Source organism: Sus scrofa, chromosome 15 (assembly GCF_000003025.6).
Source record: "Sus scrofa isolate TJ Tabasco breed Duroc chromosome 15, Sscrofa11.1, whole genome shotgun sequence".
Lineage (NCBI taxonomy): Eukaryota > Metazoa > Chordata > Mammalia > Artiodactyla > Suidae > Sus > Sus scrofa.
Genome location: NC_010457.5, coordinates 95079270 through 95102435, shown reverse-complemented (window position 1 = coordinate 95102435; position 23166 = coordinate 95079270). Strand labels below are relative to the sequence as shown.

Genomic DNA, 23166 nt, shown 5'->3' with positions numbered 1-23166 from the left:
GTCTTTGCATAATAGTTTAATAATCAGCAAGTGCCTTCTTTGGATCCACTTTTGCATAATTCACTTTTTTTATAATCACGGGGGAAAGAGCATGAAACACTCCTTAAGGCGGTGATTACCAACCTGGGCTTTGTGACACCCCCGCCCATCCCCGCCTCGGTATTTCCAAGGGATCTTAACAGGGGTTATAAAATTCTCACATCAAAATTTAATTTGAATTCACTTTAATATTTTTTTAAATGGCACTTTAAGGACAGGAAGAAGTCACAAGGTCCACGAACCCATGAATGTGCCTGTTCTAAAAGGCTGGGAATTACTGCACTATGAATTAGCTTTCACAGTAAATGGCTCATAACAAAGGCCTGCAGAATTTGGTCTCATTCATTACAGAGCGAAGGACTTTTATTTGGTCACATCATTATCATTTAAGAAATATTTAAAAATGGTATTTTTTATTTCAACATGTCCACTGTGCATTTCCAAAACAGCAGGCTTTTCAGAAGAATAAATCAGAACTGTAAACACAAGATACAGTGTAAGTTTTTCTGACTTCCTACAGTCAAGTCAGTTTCACAAATCCACATACTGTACATTCATAGGTGAGGTTCAGTCTGTCACCCATTTCTTTATTTCTATAATTACTTAAGCATAATAAATACATCTGATTTTTAAAGGTCACTTAAAATGAGTCATGATAATTTACAGTACAGTACATTTCAGTTCAAGTGCAAAAATAACTATTTGCTTAATTCTATTTCTTTCTGTTATTTTTAAGCTGTGTTTTGTGGTGAAGCTAGATATCCAAGTGTAGATTTTCTCCTCCCAGAGGCAGTTTTGGGCAGAAGTATGGTGTCATGGAGAAGCCCTCACTTCACAACTGGTTCTGCCTAATCAGGGTCAGGGAGTAAGGTGAGTTGCTCATTGCTAACTCGTGTCTTTCCTGTGCTCATCCACAGCCATATAACTGACCTGCCTTTGGCTAAAGCAGAGATCCCTTGTTTACCACCTCCCCCAAGGCTTCCTAGTAACCTCAGCTTTCATTTTTAGCAGCAAGCTTTATGCATGAGTCACCCGGCCATTGTTCTGACTGTAGTTGCAATATTTACAGTAGCATAACCCGTAACTGAACCCTCCAGTGTCTGACTATCTTCATGGGAAAGAACATACTAAGATTTGTTTCTTTAGTCATTGGAAAGTATGCTTACTTCCTATTTCTGTCTTTTTTCATTCCTGGTTTCCTATTCACCACTTTTCCCCCCTCCCCCAAAACAAAACAAAAACTGAACCATTACGTAATTTTAAAAATTGTCTCCCTCCCCAGGCACTTAAATCTTATACTGTTATTTGTAAGTAGTACCTGCTAAATTGAAGAAACCCTTAGGAATTCAGGGATTTTTGTTTGTTTTAGTCCATCAGCTAATTAAGAGCCCAAATCACTATAAAATTGTAAATAGTGATAAAGGCTATTTATAGTATCAATATATTTAGTAAACCCTTGTCTATCAAGCCACAGGATACTGAGTTGGTCTATTTGAAATATTCCCTCCTCTGGTCTTATAGCCCATTTAAAACAAAAGGCATTTTAAAGCTCAGCTTAGCTTGCAGTAGTCAGTAACAGCTTTTGCTGCTCAAAGAATTGATTATTTTTGTTATATACCATACCCATAAAAAATATATATTTGCTAGAGATATGCCAAGTTTCTGATGAAACTTTTTCCTTTTTTTTTTTTTTAAACAAAAGCATATATGCTACTAATTTTTATCTGGTTACTTTTAAAATATGTCTTATAATTTTTTGAATGGTTCTCTTTAAGAGAAACAAAATTGTACAGGTATTCTGTTTCTTCCCAGTTTGCATTAAGAACCAAATAATTAGAGTAAATAATCAAAAGAGGGAAGTTATATCAGCATTCACCTTGAAACACTTTCTCTCCCTCCATTCATTTAGTGTAACTGCTGGTTTCAACTCTTATGCCTTGGCAGAGAAGTCTTACAGTCCTTAACCTACCAACCCAAGAACTGAAAGTCCTCACTGAACTCCTTTTTCCTTCTGTGATTCCAGTGGGACTATGACCTATTTCTGCCCTATGTACTGTAGCTCCTATGTGTGTGTGTGTTTCCATGTTGATGAATTCAGGTATTTAGAAGCGTATGTGGTGCTATGCTCCTCGTGGTGAGGCGTGTCCTAGGTTCAGAGCACCTCCTGCTCTGCCCTGGCAGAGGAGCCCAGTTCCATGCAGGGTGTAGGATGAGCAGGACCCCTCAGTGTCCCCCAGCGGCAGGCTGAGCCTGCTGGTCCTCACTCTCCTCCACACGGGGGCGAGCAGGGCTGCTCTGAGTCTGAGATGCTGCTGCAGCTTGAGGGGATGGCTGGTTTCTGGATGGGTCAGAGTGAGTCTCACATGGTCCAGGCAGGGTTCCACCACCAGCTGGAGGACTTTCCCGATTCTCACTGGTCCCCTGGAAGGAAAAAACAGGAAGTGCCCCATGGTCAGTGCTAGCAAATAAATCCAGCACTTTTCATATACTTTCAAGGAAGAAATAGGAAACATGGGGTGATCATCCTGAAGTGACCACTTCAGGAAACTGGTAATAGAGGGATAAGGATAGAATATCTTACCTTTCATCTCCTTTCCTATGTGCAACTGCCAAAGCCGCATGAAAAACACAAACACTATAAGCAGACGTATCTTGTGGAAAAAGGAACATTACTACCAAAATGTCTTTTAGTGCCAAGAAAACAATTTACATCAGCAAATATTTACTGAGCCCCCATCAGCCTTTTCGGCAAGTCACTGGGCAAGCCACACAAAACTGAAATGCAGCAAGCCACTTGCTGAGACCAGAGAATCCAAGGCTGGAAGGCACCCTGTCAGGCAGTAAGGAAGGAGTTCTCAGCCTTGGAGACGGGCCAGGAAAAGAAGGTCCTGAAGTTAAGAGCCCTGATGGAGACTGGGGATTTTAAAGTGTACACTGCAAGTAAGACACAACATCCACGTAAAGAAAGGTAATGTAAACAAGCACTTATGTAACCAGCTGTGAGTAACCAAGTACATATCACTCCAGCACCTCACCTGCAGCATGTCTGTAAAAATCAAGATACATGTTTTTCAAAAAATGGATTTTCCTCTAAGTTATAGTACCCATTACTTCAAATGGTTGAGCACCAAAAAAAGTTTCGTTTCTGTAACTGATTCTAAAATGCAGAAAAAGAATCTTAGTGTAATGACTTCTTTGTAAGAATACCTAAGCCATACCGGCCAGTTTATATTAATAGTAACATACCAGAAAAAAAATTTTTTTAATAGGCTTCTGTGAAGCTGAAGATAACTACTCAGAGTAATGAAAACTTGCCATTCAGGCAAAGTAGCTCATCTTTTCTCCTGCTTCACATCTTTTATATGCTCCTTCCACCCTGATAGTTTCCTTCTTGACTTGTGAGCAGAGGATTTATGTGAGTTTATTATCTCAAAAAACCAATAGGATCATATATGGACTGCAATGCATTATGTTTATCAATGAAGAACCAGATTTTGTTTATAGAAATATGACATGTTAGTTTATAAAGATGTGATAAATTTAATTAAGGTAGTTCGAATTAAGGAAATTATTCCTTAAGTCTTTCCCCTTTATTTTTTCTCCTCCTGTGTCCTCCTCTGAAGTTATTCTAGATAAAGAGCTGACATGATTCATCAAGTAAAAGGGACTGATTAATAAAAACACAAGGAAGGAAACCTATTACTTTGGCCAAACTGTTCAGAGAAGTTACCCTTAATCATTTTCCAAGAGTAGTATATAGCTTCAGCTACAATAACCTACAGTATTTTGTCCATATGATGTGACTCTAGGCAGGAGAGACCACATCTCTAGGGACAAGAAAAATCACACTTTTTATTTTTCAGGTGAGCCCACTATTAAAACCACACTTGCACTGAGTTAGGTGTCCTTTCAGACTCAGATAGTGGCTCACGGTATTAACTCATTAATTCATCAGGTATTTATTGAGGTCTCTTTATTATAATGTCCCCACTAAATTTTAGAATTACAGAGATTAATATATATATAATCCCTCAAGGGAAGAACCATATATCTACACTGTAGCTAGTGTCTGTCAATATACATTTTAAAGAAATATACAAAATCAACATGGACTTATTTTCTTTCAAGAAATACTCTATAAGGCAGAATTTTCCCTCTATGGGACCTTTTATACACCTCTATAACATACCTGTCACAAAGTACTGAAATTATTTGTCTGCATGTCTTTTTCTCCCACCAACCTCCCATAAATCTGGTTGAATAAATAACGGAAACAACTGAGCCTGCTCAAGGTAGGTCAGCAGAGGAACTTTACCTGTAAGGGCTGTATCTCAGAAGCACGGTTATCTCTTGTTAACTGCATCATCTCTTTAATTTGGTAGAGTGCGTAGACAAAGGTCACCCAGGGAGAGGAGCTGACCCCCCAGGCTGGCTTGTTCACATCCTCCTGTTCCTCCTGGTGCTTGGTTTTCTTGGGTGGGAGCCTGGGCTCAATGCGTGGCATAACATCTTCTGTCTGTTGCTGGACCAAGTCGATGGTTGCTATAGGAACAGGACTGGAGGGAACAGGAATCCTTTCTGCCAACATTGTCTTATCTGGATAGAAAATCATTTAACGTCATTTTTCAGAGTTTTATACATATTTAAATAAACATAAAAATAAATAAGCAAGCAGACAACCCTATGCCTATGCTTGGCACTGTTAATAAGTTGCTGTGAACCAAGGGTGGTTTCTATACTTAGTGCATGTCTGAGCAAATGAAGGTGATGTTTTGTCCAGGACTTAATAGACATTAACATATCTATTTATAAAATGTGTTCAGTTAATGTATATAACATCTGTGGGGCACTGGCTATAGTGAGAATGCTGTCTTAGGCCCACTTATAAGATTGATATTTTAAAGATAAGCATTAAAACAAAAAATCACATGATAGCCGCTTTTATTAGCCTTTTGCTGAAGACATGGACCTAGCCATATAAAAAATAATTCTTGGAGTTCCCGTCGTGGCGCAGTGGTTAACGAATCCAACTAGGAACCATGAGGTTGCGGGTTCGGTCCCTGCCCTTGCTCAGTGGGTTAACGATCCGGCGTTGCCGTGAGCTGTGGTGTAGGTTGCAGACGCGGCTCGGATCCCGCGTTGCTGTGGCTCTAGCGTAGGCCGGTGGCTACAGCTCCGATTCGACCCCTAGCCTGGGAATCTTCATATGCCGCAGGAGCAGCCCAAGAAATAGCAACAACAACAAAAATTAAAAAAAAAAAAAAAGAAATAATTCTTTTGTAATCCTAACTATATCATAGGAGTGAGAAAAATCATATTGGTCTTTCTTTCTGTGGGAATTAAAATCTGTCTCTAGGGTTTCTGTAACAAGTTAATTTCTCTCTTAACAGAAGCATGTCAGATTCTTGAGGCAAATGCTCCTCAAAGGATAGAACACCATAGAAGAGGAGCCCTGGTCTAGGATCCAGGAACTGAGAAAGAATATTTGTTTTACTGGCTTGCCTTCTTCATTTAAAAAGAAAAAAAAAAAAAAAAGGGTTGCAACCTAAATGTCCATCAGCAGAGGAGTGGATAAAGATGTGGTACATATACATAAAGGAATATTACACAGCCATAAAAAGGCACAAAATGATGGCATTTGTAGCAACATGGATAGACCTAAAAATGAGCATGCTAAGGAAGTTAGTGAGATAGACAACAAACATCATATGCTATCACTTACATGTGGAATCTAAAAAGGGATACAATGAACTTCTTTGCAGAACAGAAACTGACTCACAGACATTGAAAAACTTACGGTTACCAAAGGAGACAGGTTGTGGCAGGAGGGGGGTTGGGTGGAGAGATGGGCTGGGGTTTGGGGATGAAAATGCTATAAAATTGGGTTGGGATGATGGCTGTACAATTATAAATCTAATAAAATTCATTATTATAAAAAGCTGATTCCTCCCAAAAGTTGAAAACTTGTTCTCTTCCACGCATTATACTTGATATAACCTCCTTTCTGTATAACAATTTTAATGAAGGCTGTGTAAGAGGAAACTTCAAATTTAAGATATGGACTTTTTCAGATGGAAAAGCATAGAGATTAATACCACTTCCTGTCCCTAAGAGTTAAATTATTGTATAGCCCAGTATTTATTTGATTTAAATTTTAAATTCCTTTGAACACCAGAAAAATTTAAAACCAATACTTTCCTCAGTCCCTTGTACCCTAAAACAAAAGAGAAGCAAGGAAAACTCCCAAGCCACTTAAAACAATCAGTATTCTTTTCAACACAGCAAGTGACTTCTCTCTAGCAATGGTGCACATGAGTTCACTGTGATACGCCACTGAGAAGAGCTAGTAGCCATGCAGGTCTGCCGTACACTGTTACCACCTCTGGGTTTCGGAGGGGTATGTGTCGAATTCCCCATGGCATCAACATTTAGAACCATTAAGGAACAACAAGTATGTTTACCTTCTTCCTCATCTGGCACTGCCAGCCACTGGATCAGGGCAAAGAGCAGGAGGATCACCAGGCAGGCCATGCCAATACCTCGGAAGGTTGCAGCAGCCCCTGTAGAAACAAACAGAACTCTATAGAGCAATTCCAGGAAGGCCAGGTAGCCCTCATCTGAAACTGTAGATGGTCCAAAGATCAGGGCAAAGGCAGAAGAGCAGAGAAGGGCAAATGGCCATCTGCTTCATACAGAAGAAAAAACACAGGTCTGGGTAGGTATCAACAGACCAAAGTGCTGGTATCCGATAGCCATCATTGATCACCTTTTAAAACTGCATTTATAAAGGACTGTCTCTGAGTGCCTTTTTAAAATTCAGCAGTGCTCTCTTCTTCATAAAGACCATTTACCTATTAAATAGCCCCATCAATCTGTAATTAGCATAGCTGAGCTCAAACAGTGCTTTATAAACTTATAAATTCAGACATCCCTGAGCCCACCTTCTACAGATGATTGAGTAGAATAATCCCGTCTCCACCTCAGCCCCTCTATTTCCAATAAAGGGGATCTGACAGCGCATTCAGACTGTGTTATCCCAGATGCAGCCACATTATCAAAGGCAGCATATAGTTAGAGCTTTCTGGCTCACAATCTCCGCTGGAATACCAATGATGAATTTTCTTTCCTCTGGCATTATGATCAGCAGGTTTAGGGTCCTCTACTTCAAACCCAAAGCACATGTGCTTATTCATTCGTTTAGCTCCTTTAACGTTTCTGTGTAGCATCGATGAAGCTATTTGTAAGAAATGTGTGCACAGTTACAGGCTGGCTCTATTCATCTTAACAACTTAAGCATATTACTGTGCAATTTTGATGACCATGAAAGGCCAGAAAGAGAATATGAACACTGGAATTTAGCTTCTGGCAGTCTTCAGTAATAATCTGAGTGCTTATTGAGGTGTTACTGAAAAAAACCCTAAATTTTCATCAAAGAAGAAAGGGAAAAAGAAAGCCATTCTTACCGAAATAATTGACTAACACGCCTCCGATCATGGCACCACAACCTCTCCCCAAACCCAGATGAAGGCCCTGCAGGATGCCCTGAGCAGACGTCCTCAGCTCTGGGGGAACCGCAGCACTGAGATAAGAAATGCAGGCTGCCCAGATGGCCGCGTGTGTCACTCCTGGAGAGGAAGAGGAGCGGGCAGGGTGACTGATCAGCACTTCTTAGGTTACTCTTTTTTCGAATGTGAGTTATTTAACTTTCTCTCTCTCTCTCTCTCTCTCTCTATATATATATATATATATATATATATATATATATATATATACATATACATATAGACACACACACATAAATACATATCTACATATCCAATAAGGACATTTTATTTATTTGTGGTAGAATATATGTAATTTATCACTTAACCACATTTAAGTGTATGGTTCAACAGCTCTAAGTACATTCACAGTGTTGTGCAGCCATCACTACCAATCATCTCCAGAATTTTATCATCCCAAACTGAAAGTCTGTACCCATTAAACAATAACTATCTCCAGGCCCTAGGAGGCACCATTTATTTTCTGTTTCTATGACTACTCTGGGTATTTTATATAAATAGAATCATACAGTGTTTGTCCTGTGGTGTCTGGCTTATTTCACTTAGCTTAATGTGTTCAGAATTCACCCATGTAGCAGCATGTATCAGCATTTCCTTCTTTTTTAAGGCTAATGAATATGTAGCCTTATAAAATTCTGTTTATCCATTCATCTGTTGATGGACATTTGGGTTGTTTCCACCTTTTGGCTGCTGTAAACCTGTTGGTGTGCAAGTGTCTGAGTCCCTGCTATCAGTTCTTTTGTGCATATACCTAGAAGGGGAATTACTAGATTATGTGGTAATAATACATTTAACACTTTGAAGAAATATTTTCCACAGTAGCTGCACCATTTTATATTTCAACCAGAAATGCACAAGAGTTCCAGTTTTCCCATATCTCACCAGATAATATTTTCTGTGTTTTTCTAGAATAGGCATTCTGATGGGTATGAAGCGGTATCTTAATATGGTTTTGATTTGCATTCCCTAATGGCTAGTGATATTGAACATCTTTTTATGTGTTTATTGGCCATTAGTAAATCTTTAGAGAAAGTCTAGTCAAATATTGTGCCCATTTTTTTTTTTCCTTTTTAGGGCCACACCTGCAGCATATAGAAGTTCCCAGGCTAGGGTCTCATTGGAGCTATAGCTGCTGGCCTACTCCACAGACACAGCAACTCAGGATCCAAGCCGCATCTGTGACCTACACCACAGCTCACAGCAATGCCGGATCCTTGACCCACTGAGGGAGGCCAAGGAGCGAACCTGCATCCTCATGGATACTAGTTGGAATTGTTTCCACTGTGCCACAACGAGAAATACCTTTTGCCCATTTTTGAATTGGTTTGGTTTTTTGCTGTTGAATTGTAGGAGTTCTTATATTTGGGGTATTATTATTACCGGGCACCCATTTTGACATTAAGGACATAAGTGGAACAGAATAGAGAGCCCAGAAATAATCCCATGCACCTACAGCCAGTTAATCTACAACAAAAGAGGCAAGAATATACAATGGAGAAAAGACCATCTCTTCAATAAGTGGTGTTAGGAAAGCTGGACAGCTACATGTAAATAATGAAAACTGAACACTTTTTCATACCATAAATAAAAATAAATCCAAAATGGTTTAAAGACCTAAATATAAGATGTGACAGCATAAAATTCCTAGAAGAGATCATAGGCAAACGTTCTCTATATAAATTATAGGAATATTTTCTTAGATCAGTCTCCCAAGGCAAAAGAAATGAAAGCAAAAAAAAAACCCAAAAAGCAAAAAAACAAAACCCAATGAAACCTGATCAAATTTAAAAGCTTTTGCACAGCAAAGGAAAACCATCAATAAAATGGAAACACAATCTAAGGGAAAATTAGATCTAGGGAGAAAATATTTGCGTATGATGCAACCATCAAGGAGTTAATATCCAAAATATACAAATAGCTCATACAACTCAATATAAAAAAATCAATCCAAAAATGAGCAGATCTAAACAGTTACTTTTCCAAATTAGATATACAGATGACCACCATACACATGAAAAGATGCTCAACATCACTAATTATTAGAGAAATGCAAATCAAAACTACACACCTCCCAGAATGGCCATCATCAAAAAGTCTACAAAAACCAAATGCTAGAGAGGGTATGGAGAAAAGGGAACCCTGCTGTACTGTTGGTGGGAATGTAAATTGGTATGGCCACTATGGAAAAGAGTATGGATATGCCTTAAAAACTAAAAATAGAATTACCATATGATCCAGCAATCCTACTCCTGGATATATATCCAGAAAAGATGATAACTCTTAATTTCAAAAGATATGTATACCCCAGTGTTCACTGCAGCGTTATTAACAATAGCCAAGACATGGAAGCAACCCAAGTGCCCATGAAGAGACAGAAGATATGGTATGCATCTACAGTGGAATATTACTCAGCCATGAAAAAGAATGAAATAGGGAAAATTTACCACCCCACTTACATCAATGAACAGATCATCCAGAGAGAAAATCAAAAAGGAAATGCAGGTCTTAAATGATACATTAGACCAGATGGACTTAGTTAATATTTATAGAGCATTCCATCTGAAAGCAACAGAATACACATTCTTTTTTTTAAATTTTTTATTAGGATTGATTTACAATGTCTGCCAATTTCTGCTGTAAAGTGACCCAGTCACTCATACACACACACACACACACACACATATACACATTCTTCTCACATTATCCTCCATCATGTTCTATCACAAATGATTAGATAGTTTCCTGTGCTATACAGCAGAATCTCATTGCCCATTCACTCCAAATGCAAGAGTTTTCGTCTACTAACCTGAGACTCCCAATCCATCCCACTCCTGCCCCCAGGCAAACACAAGTCTGTCCTCCATGTTTCTGTTTTGTAGATAGATCATTTGTGCCATATTTTAGACTCCACATATAAGTGATAGCATATACTGTCTTTCTCTGACTTACTTCACTCAGTATGAGAGTCTTCTAGTTGCATCTATGTTGCTGCAAATGGCATTATTTTGTCCTTTTTTATGGCCGAATAGTATTTCATTGTACACATATACCACAACTTCCTGATCCATTTATTTGTCAGTGGGGATTTAGGTTGTTCCATGTCTTGGCTATTGCGCATAGTGCTGTGATGAGCATACAGGTGAATTTATCTTTTTCAAGGAAATTTTTGTCTGGATATATGCTCAGGAGTAGGACTGTTTGGTCAAATGGTAGTTCTATATTTAGTTTTCTGAGGCATTCCATACTGTTTTCCATAGTGGTTGTACCAATTTACATTCCCACCAACAGTATTACATTCCCTTTTGTCCACATCCTCTCCAGCATTTAACTGTTGACTTGTTAATGATGGCCACTCTAACTGGTGTAAGGTAGCACCTCATTATAGTTTTGATTTGCATTTCTCTAATAATTAGTGATGTTGAACATTTTTTCATGTGTCTGCTGGCCATCTGTACGTCTTCTTTGGTGAAATGTCCATTTAGGCCTTCGGCCCATTTTTTAATTGGGGTTTTTTTGTTGTTGTTGTTGTTTGAGTTGTTGGTATATTTTGGAGATTGAACCTTTGTCAGTTGAGTCATTTGCAAAAATTTTCTCCCATTCTGTGGGCTGTCTTTTCATTTTTTTAATAGTTTCCTTTGATATGCAAAAGATTTTGAGTTTAATTAGGTCCCATTGGTTTGTGTTTTTATTGTCTTTATTCTAGGAGGCAGCTCAAACTAGATGTTACTATGATTTATGTCAAACAGTGTTCTACCTAAGTTTTCCTCTAGGAGTTTTATAGTATCTGGCCTTACATTTAGGTCTTTAAGCTATTTTGAGTTTATTTTTGTGTATGGTGTTAGACAGTGTTCTAATTTCATTCTCTTACATGTGGCTGTCCAGTATTCCCAACACCATTTATTGAAGAGACTATCTTTCCTCCACAGTATGTTCTTGTCTCTTTTGTCACAGATTAATTGATCATATGTGTATGGGTTTGTTTCTGGGCTTTCTATCCTGTTCCATTGATCTGTATTTCTGTTTTTGTGCCATGACCATACTATCTTGATGACTGTAGCTTTGTAGTAGACTCTGAACTCAGGGATCCTGATTCCTCCAGTTCTGTTTTTTCTTTTCAATATTGCTTTGGCTATTCGAGGTCATCAGTCTTTCCAAACAAATTTTTAAATATTCTGTTCTATAAAGAATGTCATTGGTAATTTGATAGGGATTGCACTGAATCTGTAGATTTCCTTAAGTAGTATTGTTATTTCAACTATATTAATTCTTCCAATCCAAGAGCATGGTATATTTTTCCATCTATTTGTGTCTTCTTTGATTTCTTTCATCAGTGTCTTATAGTTTTCAGAGTAGGGTCTTTTGTCTCTTTACATAAGTTTATTCCTAGGTGTTATATTCTTTTTGGTGCAATGGTAAATGAAATTGTTTCCCTAATTTCTATTCTGATATTTCATTGTTAGTATGTAGAAATGCAATCAATTTCTGTGTATTAATTTTGTATCCTGCAACTAACTTTACCAAGTTAATTGATGAGCTCAATTAGTTTTCCGGTAGTACCCTTTGATTTTCTAGGTATAGAATCATATCATCTGCAAACAGTGATAGTTTTACTTCTTTTCCAATTTGGATTTTTTCTTTCTTTTTCTTCTCTGACTGCCATGGCTAGGACTTCTAAGACTGTTAAATTACATTAGAGAAAGAGGACCTCCTTGTCTTGTTTCTGATCTTAGTGGAAATTCTTTCAGTTTTTCACCATTGAGAATGATGTTACCTGTGGGTTTGTCATAAATGCCTTTTGTTATATTGAGGTGGTTCCCCCTATGCCCACTCTCTGAGAGTTTTTATCAGGAATTGGTGTTGAATTTTTTTCAAAAGCTTTTTGTGCATCACATTCTTTTTAAGTGCAGATGTAATATTCTCCAGGATAGATCACATACTGGGCCACAAAGCAAGCCTTGGTAAGTTTAAGAAAACTGAAATAATATCAAGCATCTTTTCCAACCACAATTCTACAAGATTAGAAATCAAATACAAGAAAAAAAACTGCAAAAATCCCACACACATGTGGAGGCTAAACAATATGTTACTAAACAACTAATGGATCACTGAAGAAATCAAAGAGGGAATTTAAACAAAATTGATGAATCTTTAGCCAGATTCATCAAGAAGAAAAAGGGAGAGGGCCCAGATCAATAAAATTAGAAATTAAAAAGGAAAAGTTACAGCTGAGCCTACAGAAATACAAAGGACCATAAGAGATTACTACAGGCAGCTATATGCCAATAAAATGGATAACCTAGAAGAAATGGACAGACTCTTAGAAAGGTACTATCTTCTTTGAACCAGGCTGAACTAGAGTGAACCAGGAAGAAATAGAAAATATGAACAGACCAATTACAAATACTGAAATTGAATCTGAGATTTTAAAATTCCCAACAAACAAAAGTCCAGGACCAGATGGCTTCGCAGGTGAATTCTATCAAACACTTAGAGAAGAGTTAACACCTATTCTTTGGAAACTATTCCAAAAACCTGAAGAGGAAGAAATACTCCCAAACTCATTCTATGAGACCATCATTACCCTGACACCCAAACCAAACAAAGCTAGCACCAAAAAAATAAAATTACACTGATGAACATAAAAGCAAAAATCCTTAACAAAAATACTAGCTAACTGGATCCAACAGCACTTTAAAAGGATCATACACCATGATCAATTGGGATTTACTCAGGGATGCATGGATTTTTCAATATCTGCAAATTGGTGTGCTACACCACATTAACAAATTGAAGAATAAAAGCCACATGATCATCTCTAGATGCAGAAAAAGCTTTTAATAAAATTCAACCTCAATTTACTATTAAAAAAAAAAACCCTTCAGAAAGTGGGCACAGAGAGAACACACCTCAAACCACAGCTAACATCATACTCAACAGTGAAAAGTTGAAAGCATTCTCTCTAAGATCAGGAACAAGACAGGATGCCCATTCTCAACACTTTTATTCAACATTTGGAACTCCTGGCCACACCAATTAGAGAAGGGGAAAAAAAGGCATATCGGTTGGAAAGGAAGAAGTAAAACTGTCAGTGTTGGCATATGACAGGGTGCTAAACATAGAAAATCCTAAAGACAACACCAGAAAACTACTAAAGCTTATCAATGAATTTGGTAAAGTTGCAGGATACAAAATTAATATACAGAATCGGTTGCATTTCTATACACTAAACAAAAATCAGAAAGAGAAATTAAAGAAACAATCCCATATATCATCACATCCAAAAGAATAAAATACCTAGGAATAAACCTACCTAAGGAGGCTAAAGACCTGTACTCAAAAAACTATAAGACACTGATGAAATAAATTTGAAGACAACAAAAACAGATGGAAAGATGGATATACGGTATTATTGGGCTGAAAGAATCAATATTGTTAAAGCAACCATACCAACCAAGGCAATCTATAGATTCAGTGCAATCCCTATCAAATTTCCAATGACATTTTTTCAAAGAACTAAAACAGAAAAAAAGTTATTTCATACAGAAACACCAAGGACCCCAAATAGCCAAAATGCTCTTGAGAAAGAAGAAGTGAGCTGCAGGAATCAGGCTCCCTGACTTTAGACTATACTACAAAGCTACAGTCATCAAAAGAGTATGGTAATGGCACAAAAACAGACACATAGCTCAATGGAACAGGATAGAAAGCCCAGAAATAAACCCAAACACCTATGGTAAATTAATCTATGACAAAGGAGGCAAGACTATACAATGAAGAAAAGATGGTCTCTTAAATAATCAGTGCTGGGAAACCTCAACAGCTATATGGAAAAGAATGAAATTAGAATATTCTCTAACACCATATACTAAAATAAATTCAAAATGAATTAAAGACCTAAATGTGAGACCAGATACTATAAAACTAGAGGAAAATGCAGGCAGAACACTCTTAGAAATAAATCACAGCAATGTTTTTTTTGGACCCATTTCCTAAAGTAAAGGAAATAAAAACAAAGATAAACAAATGGGACCTAATTAAACTTAAAGGTTTTGTATGGCAGAGAGAACCATCAACATAATGAAAAGACAACCTATATAGAACAGGAAAAAATATTTTCAAATGATGCAATCAGCAAGGGATTAAAATCCACAATATATAAATAGCTCATACAGCTCAATGTCAAAATAAAAAACAACCACAGAGCTCCTGCCGTGGCTCAGCAGGATTAGTATCCATGAGGACATGGGTTCAATCCCTGGGCTCGCTCAGTGGGTTAAGGATCCAGCGTTGCCATGAGCTGTGGTGTAAGTTGCAGACGCGGCTCGGATCTGACGTTGCTGTAGCTATAGTGTATGCCAGCAGCTACACTCCAATTCGACCCCTAGCCTGGGAACCTCCATGTGCCACAGGTGCAGCCCTAAAAAAAAAAAAAAAAAAAAAAAGGCAAAAAAAATTTGGCAGAAGACCTTAATAGACGTTACTTCAAATAAGATATACAGATGGCTAACAGGCACATGAAAAAAAAAAAAAAAAAAAAGATGCTCTACATCACTACCAGAGAAATCCAAATTAAAACTACACCAAAGTATCACCTCACATAGGTCAAAATGGCCACCACCAAAAAAAGTCTACAAATAATATATGATAGAGATGGGATGGAGAAAAAGGAACTCTCCTATACTGTTGGTGGGAATGTAAACCGGTACAATCACTATGGAGAACAATGTGGATATCTCTTTAAAAACTAAAAATAGAGTAATCCCACTCCTGAGTATAATTTTAAAAAACCATAATTCAAAAAGATACATGGAACCCAATAGTCATTGCAGCATTATTTACAATAGCTAAATAATAGAAGCCGAATGTCCAGCAACAGAATAATGGATAAAGAAGATGTAGTACATATATACAATGGAATATGAGCCATAAAAAAGAATGAAATAATACCATTTGTAGCAATAAGTATGGACTTAGAGATTACCATACTAAGTGAATACAAAGAAAAATCACTTATACATAGAATCTAATATATATGTGTGTGTGTGTGTGTGTGTGTGTGTATACACATAACACTAGTGTGTATATACATGCACGAACACATACAAACAAATGAAGTTATTTTCAAAACACAGAGTTTCTTTTTTTCACAGAAATGGAAAACAAACTGACTGTTACCAAAGGGAGAAGGGGGTGGGGACAGGGATAAGTTAGGAGGTTGGGATTAACATATACACACTAATATATATAAAAGAGATAACCAATAGGGACCTAGTGTATAGCACTATATTCAATATTTTATAATAACCAATATGGAAAAGATTCTGAAAAATATACATATATATGTATATATAAATATGCCTGAATTGCTGTGCTGTGTGCCTGAAACTAACACAATATTGTAACTCAACTACAATAATTTTTTAAAAATTTAATTAAAAAAGGAATGGAAATAAAATTCATTGAGTAATTTAAAAAAATGTATATAAAAAAAAGGAATGAAATACTGCTATTTGCAGTAACATGGATGGACCTAGAGAATATTATACTTAGTGAGGAAAGACAGAGAAAGACAAATAGTATATAACTTATATGTAGCATCTAAAAATAAAAATACATGTATATACAAAACAGAAACAGACTCACACACAGAAAACAAAGTTTTGGTTACCAAAGGAGAAAGAGAGAGAAGTGGCGGCAAATACGGATACAAACTACTATACATAAGGTAGATAAGCAACAAGAATTTACTGTTTAGCACAGGAAATTTTTTTTTTTTTTTGTGCTTTTTAGGACCACACCCACAGCATATGGGAGTTCCCAGGCTAGGGGTCGAACTGGAGCTGTAGCCACTGACCTAGGCCACAACCACAGCAACGCAGGATCTGAACTGTGTCTGCGACCTACATCACAGCTCATGGCAACACTGGGTCCTTAACCCACTGAGTGAGGCCAGAGGTTGAACCCGCCACCTCATGGTTCCTAGTTGGATTCGTTTCTGCTGTGGCACAATGGGAACTCCCAAGCACAGGAAATTATATTCAATATGTTGTAATAACCTAGAATGGAATATAATCTGAAAAAATACATAACTGAATCACTTTACATCTGAAATGAACACTGTTACATCAGTATACTTCAATTCAATAAAAAGATTATTTCCAATTTTTTCCATTATAATTAACACTATGATTAACAGAGATATAGCTTTTTACATAGCTTAGATTATTTATATTGGCTGAAATTCTACAAGTGGGGTTAATGATTCAAAGGATATAATAACTTTTATGCCTTTTAATGTAAAGTTCCAATTTGTTTCCCAAAGGAATGTAGAGACCATTTACAATGCCTCATTAGCAGTTTCATTATATCCTCACAATTTGTTAGGAGGGAGGGAATAATATAGATAACTGCTAGAAGAAAATTTGGCCATTATTTTAATGCACAGCAACTGTGCATTGTATGAGTTTAAATCTTTATTAGAGCACTGCTTTAAATGTATTAGGAAGATACTGTCAGAGCAGGTTTTATGGATAGCTAGAAAGGATTAAGAAATCATCTGGTTTTGCCTAGATTAAATGATGGTCTTGCCCCCTGAAAAATAATATCATTTGGAGATAATATCACCAGAAACTCTTAACCTATGTTTTCAAAAATTAAAGACTACTATTCATTTAAGATTTCATCTGACGTTGGTTTACCTCTAACCAAAATGGAATTTTGGACTGGCTTTACTCTCCTTCCTTATTGAAACAACCAAAAATTGGGCAAAATACATGAAACAATAGTTCCTAAGACGCTGGACATCAGCAATAAGGACAGTGATCTCTGAGAGATGGGAAACAAATGAGGAGCCCCAGCTTGCTGCCCGGTTAGGGTTTGCAAGCTGCAGGGCACAGAGGGGGAACCGGCAAGTTGAGGAGGTGAAGCTGACAGTCTGGAGAGACTGGAGTTCCAGGTCTGAGTACCAGAGAAGAGAGAGAGCTTCACAGACAAACTCCAGAGATCTGCAGATGGTTTCCCTCAAGTGTTCAGCAGAGTACATGATTCCTAGGTTTGGTAGAGTACTCAAAAGGGTCTTCTGTTAGTTATAAGAGTTAGCCATAGTTTAAACACTGTTCTGGTCCCATCTGAGTTATCTCTACAAGCAAGACTCAGAGTTCCCGTTGTGGTTCAGCAGGTTAAGAACCCAACTAGTATCCATGAGGATGCAGCCTTGATCCCTAGCCTCGCTCAGTGGGTTAAGGACCTGGCATTGCCACCAACTGTGGCACAGGTTGCAGATGTGGCTCTGCTCCCTCATTGCTGTGGCTGTGGTGTAGGCCTTAGCTGCAACTCTGATTCCACCCCTAGCCTGGGACCTTCCATATGCTGCAGGTGTGGCCCTAAAAAAAAAAAAAAAGAGCAAGACTTGCAAGGATCAAACTATTCTCAACTAATTTCGTTGTGTCCCAGAACAAAGCTCAAGAATATTTGCAGGAATAAAAAAAATATCCAGCACCCAACAAGGTAAAACTTACCATGTATGGTGTATCATCAAATTACCAGGATGATTTTACTTAAGTAGATCATAAGAGAATAAACATTATTTTCTCTGGGTACATTGGATTATACACCCTACAGTTAACTAAGAAACATCAAAATAATTTTTCTTAAGACTTAAATATGTTTCAGTAATCATCTCAAGGAGATTATTTTTTTAGCTTGAAAGATGGACTAGATGATTAGAGGTAGTATGCACACTTAATTTCCACAGAATTCAAATATAGTTAGTATTTGCTTTATCTGGTCAAACAATTACAGTTCCTTAGGTAATGTCAGCTTTCTTAGAATTGAATAATGCCTGGATAGAGTCTTAATTGCAAATGTTGACACAACAGTACATAATTAAAATGTTATATATTTGAGAGAATATATTAATAAAGATGCTGCTAACTCCATTTCTTTTCATATACACATATTTTTCATTAATACTAAGGAAAAACCTCAAAAATATCCCCAGGAATAAAATGAATTTATTCAAAATTAGATTCAGTAGTAATATTCAGCATAAGTTTTGGAAACCCTTTTTCTTTTTTTTTTTTTTTTTTTTTTTTTTTGTCTTTTTAGGGACACATCCATGGCATATGGAGGTTCCATGGCTAGGGGTCGAATTGAAACTGTAGCTGCTGGCCTACACCACAGCCACAGCAATGCCAGATCCAAGCTGTGTCTGTGACCTACACCACAGCTCACAGCAATGCTGGATCCTTAACCCACTGAGCGCAGCCAGAGAGCGAACCTGCGTCCTCATGGATGATAGTCAGATTTGTTTGGTTTCCGATGAGCCATAACAGGAACTCCTGGAAACTATTTCTTAAAGATGAATCATCAAAGACCTGAAACTACATCAAATGGTTATAAATTAACTTTAATAGTGATGCCAAATCTACTGTTATGCCCATGTTTGAGTAACTGGTTACAGGATTTATAAGTGGACAAGATGGGTCTACATATTTATGTGGCCACAAGAGTAACAAATATATTTTTGCTATAATTCTAGATCAAATATAATTCTAGAAGTTATTCTCTTAAATATGAAGGCTTGGATGCACAAAAAGTCTTACAATAGTAGGGTTTCTTTTTTTAATTCTAAGGGTTTCTTTAAAATTTGAGTCTTCTAAGATAATTAAAGCATTTTCTAGCAGGATGACTTAAATTAGGATGATTTTAAACTACCTTTAGAATGTGTTGGCTGGTATCAAGTGGCAGTAATTAAAGATTCTCTATAGTTAAAATACTAGAGTTTCCTTATGGCTTTTTGGGATTGATTAAATAATGGAGAACACTACATTCTCTATTACATTACATTTTATACTCTTTAAAGCAACTCAGGGCATTAACTGATGGGGAAAATAGCAAAGCACTCAGGAAAAAAATTTTTCTCTGGTTCTAAAAGCAGAAGAACTATGCCTGTATGTGCCAACATTTTCCAAGGCAAGTGTAGAATTAAAATTGTTATCTCTGAAATACCTTATTTCAAAATATCATATTAATTGGAGAATCCATACCACTTCCTCAAATTAGGTTGATAATATCTTATATAAAAAAGACAGTTGTGGAATTGTGGTTCTTGTTCTTAAACTTGAATGTGCAGCCTTCTAGTAATCATATTAATAATCTGAAATGCTTCCCAATATTTGTACTATAGCTGTGTTCTGGTCCTCTAATTTTAAAATAATAAAGCAATCTAGAAATCTAAAAAAAAACCCACCATTTTCTAAGTTTGTAAAATTATATTTTAGGTATAAAACAACTTTCCTTCAAAATTTAGAGGGTAAGAGATATCATAAGCAGGAAAAAGAAAATGCTCTTACATTCTTTTCATTTGAGAACTGTGAAAAAGGGAATGATTATTCTCTATGTGATTAAATAAATAAGCAAATGTATTTGATGGCATGACTAAATGTATTTACTCCAGAGCTATAAGTTTTTAAATCTTTTTAATATGAAATAAATAAGCTGGTGGATCAAACAGTAAGAATAAAAAGATGTAACCTTCCTGACTAATCACAGTAACCAAGGCACATGAATTGACTATCCCTTGCAATTTGTGTTAACGCTTCTTTGGCTGCTGGTCACAAAACTACTGATAATTGTGAGTGGCAATTCAATACCAATTCACATAATAGACGCTTAATAAACACACTGGAGTGGCGATTCAACACTATATGTTAACTGACAATAAATGATTCTTGAAGACCACACAGGTCTTGAAAACTTACTTCTCGGTCCTTTCATATCTTTACTGGGGCTCCTCGGGATTATCTTCAAAGCCTAAGAGAAACTCACAGATATTTTCACGCCATCTACTGTTAAGACTTTAACTATTTGGGGATACACTACATTTGAATAACCTAAAACTGTAAGAAATAACTATGATTAACATGAAGTTTTTCTCATTAAAAAAGTTATTTGAGCAGCTTACCCCACCAGGAGCCATGCTAAGTGTTTTACGTAGATTATCTCATTTATTCTTCCCAGTAATAAGTACCAGTTTTTTCTTCATTTTTCCAAAAAGGAAACTAAGGCAGAGAGAGGTTAGAGTGCTCTGTCCAAGTGACACAGACAATAGGGCAGTGGAACAGGATTTGAACTCGGCATGTCTATCGTTTGGAACTTCGGTGCTTAAGTACTATACATCCTCATAAAACTGTTAGCGGTATTCAATAGTACATGAAAGCATCTACTCTGGGAGGTTTTCTCAATAATATCAAACATGGAGTTCCCATCATGGCGCAGTGGTTAATGAATCTGACTAGAAACCATGAGGTTGCGGGTTCCATCCCTGGCCTTGCTCAGTGGGTTAACGATCCGGCGTTGCCGTAAGCTGTGGTGTAGGTTGCAGATGCGGCTCGGATCCTGCATTGCTGTAGCTCTTGTGCAGGCTGGCAGCAACAGCTCCGATTCAACCCCTAGCCTGGGAACCTCCATATGCTGCGGAAAAAGAAAAAAAAAAAAAAAAAAGAAATCAAACATGCCAAAGAATCTGTCTCTCTCTCTCTATCTATATATATATACACACACACATATACACTTTTTTTTTGTCTTTTTGCCTTTTCTGGGGCCGCTTCCGCGGCATATGGAGGTTCCCAGGCTAGGGGTCTAATCAGAGCTGTAGCCGCCGGCCTACACCAGAGCCACAGCAACGCGGGATCCGAGCCGCATCTGCAACCTACACCACAGCTCACGGCAACGCCAGATCGTTAACCCACTGAGCAAGGGCAGGGATCAAACCTGCAACCTCATGGTTCCTAGTCGAATTCATTAACCACTGAGCCACGACGGGAACTCCAATAATCTGTCAATATTTTAAAAATGTATATTCTTACTACCTTCTTCCCCTCCCTCCTAAAAGAGTTCGCATCATATATATTATCAAGTTTTTATATGCCCCAAATAACTCTTTGTAATATCCCCTATATGTACCTGATTCTGTAATGTAAATTTCTAGATTGTTCAGTCCTGGCCCACGAGAATGCTCTTCTGCAATACAGGGCATGTAGGAACAAGAAAATGTCCTTTCTTTCCAAGCAGACGACTGCTCTTTGTAAAACATAAAAGGGCTTGGGGAAATCACGTCATAATGGCTAGGAGGAGTGAGAACTGACAAAGCATTGGGGAACTAGGACTGGTTTTTGTTTTGTTTTTCTTGCTCTGACTTGTGCTTACTGAACAAAACATACCTACCCCTTCAGCACTGGCATACTGAGTCAGCTGGGACAAAATTTTTCCATTGATGGACCAAAGCATACATTTCAATTCGTTCAATGTACCTCTCAAATACTGAGATCAAAAAATCTTCTGAAAGATTAACCTACTGAAAATCAGTAAGAGACCAGTCTCAAAAAAGGAAAAGAAAAAAGAAAAAAAACAAAAAACCCTCCATTGCACAGGCAATAAAAGAAGGAGTCAATATTGGTTAATATTACTGTTGTAACAAATAAGCCTCAGAATCTTAGTGATTTCACCCATTAAATGTTTTCTTTTCTTGCTCATATAAAGTCCAATGGGAAAGGGACCGGAGGAGTAGCCGCTTTGACTTATCACTCAGGGGCCCAGGCAGCAGGACCTCTGCCATCTCCCACACTTGGTTACCCTGGGTATCAAAACACAGTGGAGGAGGGAGGAGAGGATGGCACATCAGAGATTTTATGGGCTGCGTTTATAGAGACGGCCCATCATTTCTGCTCCATTCCATGGAGCAGAATCGGTCACATGCTCATACTTAATTGCAAGTGGCGTCCAGCTGTGTGTCCCTGAAGAAAAGGAAATAGCAGGTGAACAGAAAGCCAGTATCTCTGCCAAAGTCAGGGCCACCAACAGCAGTGGACCTAACAAAGAGTGATGGACCTAGCAGCAGCTTCATGAGCCTTCTGTGTGTCTCACGAAAGAGACTTTATATGAGACACATGGCAATCAATGCTCCCACACCCACCACTGTGCAGCACTGCAAGAACCTCCTTTACACCTTCATTCAACAGCACTTTCTGAGCACCCAGACTCTGTGCCAGAGCCCCTGCTCTGTGGGGAGACTATGACCATATCCAGAGCACGTCCTCAGCCACCACGAAGCTGACAGTCTGCTGGGTGGAAGGGGGCAGGATTTACCTGAAGTAGGAACAGACCTAGCTCCTTGAGAAGAGCAGGCACATCCAGCATCCGGCACAGGGCTTGACACATAAGGGGCAGCTGAGCAAAGGGAAGCTGAAATGAAATTAAGCAGGCGTAGGCCTGAGTGCTGGGATACAAGGAAGAAAGCCCTTGTGGATAAAACATATTCTGGCTAAGGATGGAGAAAACCTCCAACCTCCACGTAGGAATAAAAATGGGGAGAGGAAATGAAGTTTCTATAAGCTTCACTTCTCAAGTTAAAAAAAAAAAAAGTAAGTTGCTCTTACAAAAAAAAAAGTCAGAAACTAACAACCATGGTCGGAGGAGAGGGCTCGTGAATTTTACATGCTGGCATTAGAGCCTTGGCACACCTTAAAACAGCGTTTTATGAGACCACCAGCCTAAACTGCCTGTG

General features: G+C 37.8%; 1 protein-coding gene across 5 annotated transcripts in view; it reads right to left on the bottom strand.

Annotated features, from left to right (window-relative positions):
• The window catches only part of MFSD6 (major facilitator superfamily domain containing 6), an 86948-nt gene continuing 63989 nt past the window's right edge, over positions 208 to 23166 (bottom strand). For 3 of the 5 annotated variants that reach the window (XM_021074490.1, XM_021074492.1, XM_021074491.1), the window contains exons 4-7: positions 7503 to 7664; positions 6501 to 6599; positions 4355 to 4635; positions 208 to 2460 (exon numbers count right to left, since the gene is read on the bottom strand). In XM_021074490.1, coding sequence (XP_020930149.1) covers positions 2263 to 2460; positions 4355 to 4635; positions 6501 to 6599; positions 7503 to 7664 — 740 coding nt within the window. In that variant the 3' untranslated portion in view covers positions 208 to 2262. Of the gene's footprint in view, positions 2461 to 2620; positions 2646 to 4354; positions 4636 to 6500; positions 6600 to 7502; positions 7665 to 23166 lie in introns of all 5 variants that reach the window. The other 2 variants (XM_021074493.1, NM_001097457.1) reach the window with 2 other exon arrangements.